Source organism: Neopelma chrysocephalum, unplaced genomic scaffold (genome assembly GCF_003984885.1).
Source record: "Neopelma chrysocephalum unplaced genomic scaffold, ASM398488v2 Primary Assembly neopelma1_76, whole genome shotgun sequence".
NCBI lineage: Eukaryota > Metazoa > Chordata > Aves > Passeriformes > Pipridae > Neopelma > Neopelma chrysocephalum.
In genome coordinates this window covers 2,780,350-2,792,534 of record NW_020897737.1, presented here as the reverse complement: position 1 = coordinate 2,792,534, position 12,185 = coordinate 2,780,350, and the positions used below count along the sequence as shown (strand labels likewise).

At 36.5% G+C, this 12,185-nt stretch overlaps 1 protein-coding gene across 3 annotated transcripts in view; it reads right to left on the bottom strand.

The window, feature by feature from the left end:
- The window catches only part of CDKL5 (cyclin dependent kinase like 5), a 123,566-nt gene that overhangs the window by 64,006 nt on the left and 47,375 nt on the right, over positions 1-12,185 (bottom strand). For all 3 annotated transcript variants that reach the window (XM_027688897.1, XM_027688899.1, XM_027688898.1), the window contains exons 2-3: positions 10,612-10,839; positions 10,042-10,076 (exon numbers count right to left, since the gene is read on the bottom strand). In XM_027688897.1, coding sequence (XP_027544698.1) covers positions 10,042-10,076; positions 10,612-10,675 — 99 coding nt within the window. In that variant the 5' untranslated portion in view covers positions 10,676-10,839. The remainder of the gene's footprint in view (positions 1-10,041; positions 10,077-10,611; positions 10,840-12,185) is intronic.

The following is a 12,185-nucleotide window of genomic DNA, read 5'->3' as shown; positions in this document are numbered from 1 at the left end:
TATGGGAAGTGCAGTATTAAGTTCTTTGCATGAAATTTTACATATTTTTACAAATTTTAACAGCTGTAACAGTATAAATGGAAACTACTTTCCTTTTTTCCCCATTTGTTGTTATCCAGGCTTTGAATGAGAAGTGAATACTACTATACTTTAAAATTCCTAGAATTTTTATTCCAAAAGAATAGAAAGTTTTCTATATTTTAGGAGGGTACGCTACCAATTAGGAGTTACATAGAACTGAGTCATCAAGGAAATTTAAATTGCTTTAATCAAGGCATTCAGATTGACAACTTACTATTTAAAAACACACTGTGATCTTTACTGATGAAAAAATACATGTGTCCAGAAGAGCCTATAGCTTTCAGATAAAGTGAAATGATAGGAAAGTTTTTACTAGTTTTGTCAATGTTTTTACCTACACTGCCAAATGTTTATTTTCCCAGATTCATGGCTTTAAAAGAAGGCCTTAAATTCATCCCCAAAAATTAAGAAAGTAAGGTATATTCAAGACATTTTAGTGTATTAAAATTTTAAGTCAACTTTGTTGGTACAAATAATTTTGAAAGTTAGCTAGATGATCCAGACCTATTTTCACCATGGTACATTTAATAATCTACATTAATGATCTTCTAAAACACTGTTGTGCTCTGTTTTAGTGGTCTTTTTTTAAATACACTGAGTGTCCAGAGATCAATGATTAACATAGTGCTCTTAGAGCTGCTCACATGTCCTAGAAAAGTTCAAGAACTCCACAAGAATCCCTTTCAGGAGAACAATTAGCCTAAAATTTAGAAATACAATTTTCTTTGCATCAATTTTGCTACACAGTAATTTGCAATTTGATGACAAGACCAGACTGTAATCCAATATTCAACCAAGTTCATACTACTACAGATGTAGTCCTATAATTAGCCATATGCTGTTTCCTCTCCCATATATTAACTTGCATTAACTATAAATTCTCTAGCTTGCAGCACTACTTTCCTAATGATCCAAGACCCCTCATCAGATCTCTAATTCTCACCTATTTCAATTTCTTCTGCTGCTGCTTCTAAGAAATACTAGTCATGTTCTTAAACTTTAATTTTCAACATAACATTTTCAATTTTTTGCAAGAAAAAATAATTTGTATGCATAGTTTGGCTTTGGGTGCTCATCACATCCACATTTAAAAATAAGATTTCTCTTACAAGGACATTAAAATGGGATACAGCACTACAAGCTGTTTGCAATTAAGAATCATTAGGGGCAACCACAGAACACACTGCTGAAGGTCTGAATATGATTCCTGTATTATTACAAGTGTAATGATATATAATCCCTTTGCAGATGGAGTGTGCAGGAACTACTAAGGGGCATGTTTATTTACTGGCAATATTCCAAGCAAAGCTGTTATTTGAGGTATAAGCAGTAACTTTTTACTTAGTAAAACCAGTACCTATAGACAGAATTCATAAAACATATTATGTAAAATACTATCAAAAACTCATACAGTTTCTTTAAGAAACAAAAGTTCAAAAGATGCCTGGTTAATCCAGAGCCATTAGTGCGACAAACTGGAAGAAACTGTCTGACTAAAAGAAATACTGATCTGAGATACTGTGACTGCAACAAATTGCTTATCTTTGACTTAATTTAAATTGAAAACCATCAGTAATACATTTCATATATCCTTTCAAAGCAAGATGAATCACTCTTGTTATTTTTAACTCAGACTTCTATGCTTCTTTCAGCTACCTGCATTACTGAAGTACAAGGGTGATCCCATTTTTCTCCCTCCCCCTTGTTTTGAAGATCTTCTGCAGCATCAGGTCTCTGTGCATCTCAGTTTTGTGCTGCATGAAATTGCAATACCCAATGTTATAATGGCCAAGACAGCTTAAGCCATCCTAATTTGCAGTACTGAAAGCAAACAACCTCACACTGTACTGCTATAAATTGAACAGATCTGAAAAAAAAAAAAATAAATCTTAGTATTGCCTTCCACAGCAAGGTAATTTCTCTACTCTGAAAGCTCTCTCTCATCCTTGCCCTGCACCTTCTATTTCTAAATATTAGCCTTTTAGAACAAAGGAGGGAGGTAACGAGAAATTTTAGTACTGAATACCACCTATATCTGAGTAGGGTTCATAACACAAGTACAAAGCAGGAGGTAAGGGGATGGAGTATCCTCCAAGGGACCTTTCAAACAGCAGTCTGGATTGTCATAAAAGACTCAAAGGGAAACAACACAACTGCAGACATCAAAGGGGCACTATTCCATTGACATGGCTACAGACTGACCAATGTGAATAATGAAAACCATTACATTCCATAGAATCCTAGAATATCCTGAGTTGGAAGGGACCCACAAGGATCACCAAAGTCCAACTCCTGGCCCTGCACAGGACCATCCCCAAGGGTCTCACCATGTGCCTGAGAGTGTTGTCCAAACGCTTCTTGAACTCTGTCAGGCTTGGTGCTGTGAACACTTCCCTGGGGAGCCTGTTCCAGTGCCCAACCACCCTCTGGGTGAAGAATCTTTTCCTAATATCTAACCTAAACCTCCCCTGATACAGCTTCATACCATTCCCTCGGGTAATTTAATGCAATGAAAAATGCATTCATGCCCACTTTGTACTACCTGGTCAGGCCCTCTTAAAGAAATCATTGTATGTGACTGAAAAAAAGAGCAAAGTTTCATATAAGATCAAATTAAATAAATCCTTGAAATAGAGCACATTTTCGCAATCTATAGCAGAAGCAATAAATAGAAGACAATATAATGCAGCAAGAGCAACCAAAAAAAGACCTGGAACCACCTTACTTCATCCTCTCATCCTTACAGGTGTGAACCCTGAATGTTAACTTCTATTAATCCCAGGACTCAGACTTCTAGGAAACTAGGACAACACCAAACAGAGATCTAATTTTTTTTCCCCTGGGCAGGTAAGTCATTCTATATCTGATAGTTTACTCAAAATTAGTGCTTTAACAATTTACCAAGAAATATATTATAAAACAACTCTTTGAAAATAATTGCAGAAGGAGAGAGACTTGGGAATAAGATTTTGAGGAAAAGAAATAAAAGGCAGCAATCTTGTGATTCAGAGAACACTATAGCCCACCTTGAGGGTGAGAGGGGAGACTGAATAAGTAGTGGTGGTCTTAACCTGTGGGAACTCAGCAACTTAAGTTTCTACCCTCCATTCTGCACAACTATCTGATCTTTGGAGCAGTAATAGTACATATATGAATCTTCCGCTTACTTAAATATAAATCAGGACTACACTGATATCAATGACATTTAAAACACATTAATATAATGCTAATCTGATTGTCTGTTTCCCCCTGTCACCGGGGACTGAAAGGACTACGGAAGAGGCTGAGGTTCAGGTATAGACAAATGTCACAATGAATGAAAAAAGAAAGCTTTAAAAACTGTCAATACCACATTCACATCTACTCTGCATAGCAAGCAGTTAAAGACATTCGTTGTATGTCATTTATATGAATGTATAGGAAAGCAATAATTGAAGTGAATTAGCACTAAACAAGCTCACCTCTCACTGCTGCACTTAAGGGAATGCCATGGAAGCAGAGTATGGAAGCCCATGAAATAAATACTCTACATCTAATATTTCACACCAGAATTCTGTAAGGACAGCTGGACCCCCTCCAGGAGCTCCATTTCCCTCTTGTACCAAGTAGCCCAGAACTGGACACGGCGCTCCAGATGTGGCCTCATTGGGGCTGAATGGAGGGGCAGGATCACCTCCCTAGTGCACCCCACTGGACTTCTTGGCCACAAGGGCACACTGCTGGCTCATGGACAGCTTTTTGTCCACCAGGACGCCATGGTCATTCTCCATAAAACTGCTTTCCAGCAGGTCAGCCCCCAGCCTGTACTGGTGCATGGGGTTATTCTTCTCCAGGTGCAGGAATGAGATCAGAAAAAGTCTGTGCATTACTCAGTTTCCAGCTTTACTCTGAAGTGATAAAGCTAAGTGCCAAAAATGCTCCTAACATCATTCCAATTTTGCTCAAAGGTTCTAATTTTGAAAGTCAATTGCATATGAAGAAACATAAAAATTTAAAATATTATTTCCCTGAATGGAATCAATTGCCATGAAATGCTAAATGCTCTGCATTATCTGCTATTCCTTATCACTGCAGGCTGCTTTCCTTAACTTTTAACAGCACTACCTTCACACTGACCTTCAGATTTGTCACTAAAATGCTGAATAGCAATATTGTACCTAATATCTATTTCTGTCAAAAGCAGATAGAAATACCTCTCCTTGACTCACAGTATTACAGAAAGATTAGTGAAATACAAACACCAAACCCCAGAAAATTCCGGATCAGTACAGCTAGTATTCCAGTGTTCAAATACAGTGCAAGTTCATTCTCTAGCTGAGCAGTCAAAATCTGAAATCAGTTCATACTACCTCTACTGTAGAAAGACTGTAGCACTGAGGGGAAAAAACACAGGCAGCAATCTGGTCTCATTGCGAGAACTCAGATTTTTCACTTACTCATCATTTCTCAATCTATCAAACAGGAACTACTGTCAAGTCAGTCAAATCCAAAGAAAAACAAAAAAAAGAGTTGTATCCATTTCAGTACAAAAGATAATATCATAACAAAAAATTAAATAGAAACTGCAATGACTGTATTCTTCAGTCCAAGCACTTGGCTTAACACGTGCTGGGGAGCTAAGGAACCTTGAAAACAAAATACAAAGCAAGAACATCATAAAACACAACACACTGAAGTTAAATGCAACTTCTACAAACAAGTACACTTACCTTTTAATTTTGGCACTGAAGAGAAACTCATCAACATAAAAAGAAGGGCTAGCAGATTTCAAGTGAGACGATGTTAATAACATCAGCAGATACATGAGTCAGAAAAGGGATTCTAACATTCACCAGGCAAATTCAGAACTGTTTTTTTAAAATATTAGAGATACCCCCAATTTTCTACAAGTATGAAGCTCTCATTCCCTCTATGAAAGTGGCATGACCCGGTCCCAGGTGCCCGTACATAAAATTCATGAGAAACAAACAGGAGGAACTAGAGTCAGTGCATCTACAGAAATATGAATTATCTGAGCTACCTGTCCTCCTAGATGATGAAATCATGCAATAGGATTACAGAAAATGTAATGGAATAGCTCGCACGATTGGAGCACTGCCACGAACAGACACAAGATATTTGAAGAAGGATGAACTAAGAAGGGAAGGAGATTCTTGCAGAGGAAAGGGAGGCTTGAATGCACATACTTTTGCTTTGAAATAGGTAAGTAACAAAAGTTTTTGCATGAGGGTTAGAAGACAGAACAACACACGTGACATTTGGGGGAACATTGCTTCAAAGCACCCGATCAAGAGAGCAAAATAGATAAAGCCTTCTTAAGGGAAGTCTTACAACAGGGTCCAGTTTTCGCAGAGGACTTAAAACACTCCAACATCTGCAGAAAGGGTAATACAGCATGATGGAGACAATCAGATTTCTGGAAGATGGAGAAGGCAATTTCTTGACACAACTGACTAATGAACCAACAGGAATGTGAAGACTGATGGCAACCTAAGAGCCAGTGACAATGTGTAGTCACCCTGACCAGAAGACCTCTGTACATGGAGGAATTAGTGATGCACATTAGAGTTCAGCTGAAGTGGCCCAGGCCTGTGCTGCTCAGCTCCCTGGGCTGCAGGACAAACTCAGCCAGGTGGTTGTAACAGAGGAGCCTGCAGGCAGGTCCCGCTCAGCATCTGCAATTACATCACCTGCATGGCCTTGCCTTTATCTAGGAATGTAGTGAGAAGTTCTCCTGAGAACAGTCTTTCTGTTTGACAGTAGAAATGATTAGGAGTTTTATTGTAAAAAAATCCTGTAATAGCTTGAATAATGAAAATGGGTTAACTGTTCTACAGGGATGACTTTGTCAAAGTGCAGTAATGGCCCTGAGAAAATTTTCTCCAGTTTGCCAACTTTGGTAAGAGGGGAATTCCTCACTGAGCTCAAACACAAACAAACAGTGCAAAGAGCGCAGAAGTGGGCTACCTGTAGGAACAAAAAACCATTGGTTTCAAAGGAAAAAGTAAGAAAACTGTGCCCCTAATGGTCAGTAGGGGATCTAGTAATGAAAGAGATGGAAAAAGCTGAGATACTTAAATGAAACCTAATTATTCTGCTACATATGCATATTCATTATATTTTCTAATGAGGAAACTATAACTTTCTTTAAAAGGTGAGCGAATATTTCTTTCAGCTATTCTGAGGCACATACACAACTTATCAGAACATAAGGCAGGAATATTACAGAAGGCTCAAACAAGACAAAATTAAATATTAGATTAAGAAGAAATTGCCTGTAAGTATTAAACCTATTCAAAAGGTTATTCTTCATTACTCTTTAATGCACGAAAGAGCCAAATAATTCTGTAAACTAATAATTTTGTTTCTTTATGTTTGTTTTTAATACAGGAATTCAGTGGTGTTTATCTTAAAGAAAAAGGACAAAAAATATCTCATATTATTAAAAACAACCAAAACCAGACTCACTTCTAAAATACAAGAGCAGAAAAAATATCTCATTAGGCAGGAGATGCTTTACATATAAGAACAACTGACATCCAATTTCCAAATCATTAAACTGTATCCCCTCAGGCTTGAGGCCTCTGAGAACACACAGCACACTGCAAGAGAAGGAGAAGCCTAGGAGATTTCATAAATTTCTGCTGTGCTTTTAGAGAAACTGCATCACCACATACCTTCCTGCACACCTAGCTAACCTAAAAATACACCATAAATTTATACATACAGATACATGTATACAGGCATAGAATCCTAGATTATCCTGAGTTGGAAGGAACTCAGAAAGATCATCAAAGTTCAACTCCTGGGCCTGCACACGAGAGCACAAGAACCTCACCATGCGCCTGGGAGCATTGTCCAAATGCTCCTTATGGTTTGACTGCCTGCTATTATGAATCCTTCTTCCTCTCCAGCCTGGTCCTGTGGTAAGGTCTGCCTCATTCTAACAAATGACCCCTGTTTCAGTGTCATCATCTTGCCTACCTAGAGACAGTCTCCACTTACCTTAGTCATCTAAGAATATATTCACCTCACTTCTACAAACTCCAGCTTGCTTTTACAATTGTCAATGTTCCTCCTATATACACAGTTTATTATCTGACAGTTTAACAATACATTCCCTTTTCACACTGGTTTTCAGCTTAATTTTTTCCTTTAGGCTTCTTTCTCCATGTGCCCATCTTTAGACAACTTAGGGTTTTACCACAGCACCTGACTATAATTTTATTGATTTTATATCACAATATTATCATGTTGGTTTTGTACCTGATGTAAGAGCCCTCCTGATAGTTGTGCCTAAATCCCTATTAGCAAAGGTTAACTCTGCATGAAGCAACAGGCCCCCTTTTCAAAGTAAAGACGATAGTGGTTTTATTTAAAGGGCAAATATTTGACAAGTCTTAAATATTAGCTAAGATTCTTTTTCTCAGGTGTTATCTCTGACACTGCTGAACTGTCCCAGTGGCTTTTCTTTTCAGAAAACATGGCCAAGATCCGATAAGCCAAGGCTGGCGATTTCTAGAGTTAGTGACTAACAAATGTATTTCCAGTATTTACAACACAATGTACTTCACTATATATCTTTAGGGTAAGTCCTCTGATTAAACGAAAAAAAAAGGAAAAGCTTTTCAGAACATCAGATCTGCTTTATTTCAACATTATTTGTATTAGCTTCACATCAGAAAAAACCCTCAGATAAAAAGTAATCTTTATGCACAACCCACAGTTATCAATAAAGGATTTGTGATAAAAACATGCTGTATAATAATGTAAACACAGTCATTCTAGAGGAGCTACTTTAGCTTTTCTGATAATGTTCCCTCAGCAAAGGAAAAACACATATAAAAATGACAAGGTATTTGTTCCTTACACCATTCTCTCAAATTGAAATGCATATACACATGCCAGTGAAATGCACTGAGGCAAAAAGCTACATATTTACTAAAGCACTAGTGGATTATATGTTGGAAAATTGTTGCAATTAGGAGCTGGCTCCTCATTTCACACAACATTTACCCTCTCACCAATATGATGGAGATATATTAACTTACAAAAGCTGAGAATTTGATCCTGGCATATTACCAATATTTATAAAGATGAATATAAACATTTCTACATTCAACAGTAGGCCCACCAGCAGCCAAACAGTAAAAAAAAAAAAACAAAAAACAAACCCAAAGAAAAAACCCCACCACAACAACTACAACAACATAAAACCAACCAAAAAACCAAACCAAAACAAACCACACATCCTTGCATTTCCAGGTCATTCTGTTAAAACTGCATGGAAGTGAATTAAGTCTTTGGATTCCTACAGGAGTAGGAAATATTAACGTTTAACTTTAAGACAGTTATTTTTTTTTAGTAAAACAGATGGCTCCTAAAGTCATCTGCCCTTGAAGGCTGGGTTCAGCTTGTTTTAAGTAAGTGAGACTCATAAATCAGTAAGATGAAAACATCAACATACCTCACCTTTTCTTCAGATCTCCAAATACTGGAAGCCCTAGGTCTTAGTAAACCCACTTTCTAGAATTTTTAAGAAATACCCCTTTGTTTTACATCTTCAATACAGTTGTTTCGATTAAGATGAAGCTACAGAAAAAATGGTGCAACTACCTAAAAATTTAGATCCTCACAAGCAAGTCAGCACCCTTACACAGGCTGTAGGAAGTACTTCCCTCTGCTAAAGGAAAGTCTTCCTTTCTAGTCATCTGGTGCCCTGAAGGTATTCTCATAGGAAACTGGACAACAGATTACCCTGCCATTATACTACACTCTTAGAGTACTGAACGGTTTTTGTAAAGCTTAAATTTCACTCAGCAATGCAGGAAATCCTAGAAACTTCTTGAGTCTCAGTGAGGTTACCTTCCATAAAAAATAGAGCCTCCTAGGATAAACTGTATTGTCACTACCCAAATGCTCTCAAACTACTCAGCCTGAACTATTATACCATAACAATCTAAAAACATTCAATTTAGCAAAGTCATTCTATTGACTGTTATGGACTGCCAAGCCCAACAAGGCTTCAGCTTGAGATAGGATCTTTCCACATTCTAGGATTTTTTTCCTTTTTTTAACTTTAAGTCAGTATAACAGTCTAAGACACTCCAGATATAACCATATATTGTGTGTGAAAGTCCTTCTGCCTACGTGCTAAAAGCCACCACAGGAACACAAGCCCTCTGCACAGTGCTAACTTTTTCTAGAAAAAGGTATGAACCACATAAAGAAAAGTTTATATATTCTCAGGTCACTACAAATGACTAATTCTATGATTCTGAAAAGTTCTACTTCAGAGAAATTACTTTGTTATATGACCACACTACTGCTGCAAAGACAGCAAAAGTAGTTTGTGTCAGTTCCCTGTTGATGAGTAGCAAGTTCAGATACATCCAACTTACAGAGCAGTTAAAATAATGTAGACGGGTTGCCAGACTTCATTTTTGTCTCAAACAGCATTTTTTCTTTCCTTTTTAACTTCTTCCTCTTCCAAATTAAATTTAATAACCAAAAAGTGACTGCTTTCTTGTTTAATTGTCCTACAGCTGTAGAAATTCCACATGGATCCCACTTCCTCTCCCCTGCCCCTTCCAAGAGAGGTAAGTGCTTATCCAGCAGTATTTGGCAAATAATTTGGCTTTCTAATTGAGACTGCTTAAGCATAAATTGTGTTCCAAAACAACTTTTTTTTTGCCTTTTTCTAAAAAAACTCTCTTAGTTGAGATTAATGAAACATTATTAATATTTTAGACAAATCTTAAACACCAAAAAATTGAGGTTTGGTACTAGATATAGCCATTTCCTCTGAGACTTGCAATTAAAAAGCTGAGTAACTAACTGCAAGAAAAAGCCCACCCCAGATGCCACATCTCATACATAGTAACATCTTAGTTCTCATCAAAAGTCACTGTTTCACCCAAACACTAATATTTATCTCTGATCTCAAAGCAATTTACTTACCTTGTGTCTGCATTTAAGTACAACGCCATAGGCTCCTGAAACAAAGAAGACAAGATATAAACCATCTTAAAGCAGAAAAAAATTAAAAGTGGCAAGATAAAACAGTGTTCAGTCACCTCCTGCATATAGAAATAATATTGTTCCCAGCACTATTATCCAGAACTTGTATATATGGGTACTAAACCTCTGTATACTGAAAAAATTTTATAAAAATTGCTTGAAAGTCAATGGATTTTAAAACATTGACATTATTTTAAAAAATATATACTTGCAGATAAGTTTGATAACTTGCATCTCCCTAGTACCATTAATGAGAAATTAATATATAATTTCCTTTTAAGGAAAAAAAAACTACTCCAAAACCCCCAAAAACTGCAAAACTGTCCCATTTCTCTTCCATTCCTTTCAGCTTCCAATCCATCTGAGAAGAAAATTAAAAGAAGCCATAGAGAATAAACTGATGTTTTTTATTATCTGCATACAAGCAATATTTTGCAATTGATAACATAAAGAGGACTAAGTCAAATCTATATAAAATTCTAATTAATTTTTTATTAAGGTATTACTTACCTTCACCTACAACCCCAAGGATCTCAAATTTATTCATCACATTACCAATGTTAGGAATCTTCATCAAGACAAATTCCTCTTACGGTGAGAGCCACAAAACATGGCACAAAGGGGAGCGGCTGAAGACTTTGCAAAAGACAATTGTGAAAAGGCTCTTGGAAAAAAATTCCACCTTGATCAACCAGAGTTCTCACACTTTTTCGTAATTTCTAGGCAGTCAGTAGCTTTCTGGGGAAAAAAAGAGAAAATCATGTAGTTAGTACTTCATTTCCATAAGAGAAAGCAGTGGTATATAGACATCACACCAATACAGTCTAACAGTTGTAACAGGCAATTAATTTACTTCTACATTTTATGATCAGGAGAGCTTACCAGCATGTATAATGGACAGAACCTACTGGGAACATACATCTGACACAACAGCTGGACTTGTAATCTCACACTCAGGATGTCTATTACAGTACAAACTAATTTGCATACAGTGATTTTCTACAGAACAGAAGCAAACAAAAATGTTGACAGGAACTACCTCAGTAAGCATAAATACACTTATAATTATTTATAGTGTATGTTGACAGGTAGGGATAAAAACAGATTTTGTTTAGTTAATTTCTTATTTGTCCACTGTAATGATAAAAAGGATGAGGTAGAAAGAGCACTATACAGAAGAAAATATTTTTCTACTACTATTTTCTCTGATTGTTTAAAAAAAAAAAAGGAAATTATTTGCTAGACTAACAAGTAGATTTAAAAACTATTTCTACTATCAGCTTATTTAATGGAAATGTGATAAACAAAAAAAAACGTTTTCAAAGGGTTTTTCCCATGTTTTCCAAACGTTGAAGTAATTTTTCAAATCAGGAAACTATGTACAGGGAAAAGAACAAAGTTTTTGGCCCGTTTCAGGCTCATCACTTCTATCATAGAAGTCCAATAAAAAACCCAAAATAACAAACCGAAGTTTGGTTTTGCTAATTCTGTAGAAGGCTGTATTTGTTTCCCTAATATTAAAGGCATATATCCCAAATTCAAAAACGGGGAAAAAAACCCTAAAATAACTTCACCATGACTTGGAAATGTATCATTTTCACAATTCAATGATCCAAGAACAGAACTACTCATGAAGAACAAGATGGCATCATAGAAATGAATACATTTAATTAACTTATGTGTAATGGGGTGAGTGTGACCCAATAATTTCCCAAATCTTCGTTCGCGAAGCCTAGTCATGATTGACCCAATAATACTGGGTTCAGCACACACTGATTTCACTATAAGCCAGAGGTGCTGGCCTAAAGTCCTGTGTTGACTAAGTTACACATAACAAAAGGACGACTCAAGGGTGGAGGGAAATGACAATGACACTTGCTTCAGCAAGACACAGGCAGATAATATGAGGGGGTTTGTTATTTTAGAAGCAACTCTAGGGTGAATTAACCACAGTATTTTGAGAATAAAGCAGTGACTTCTAAATTAAAGGGTTGGTTAGGGTTTTTTGGTTTGCTTTTGTTTTAAAAAAGTTGCCCACTCCTTAATGGGTTATTTCAGTGGTTTAATTTACTGTTTTAATTAAT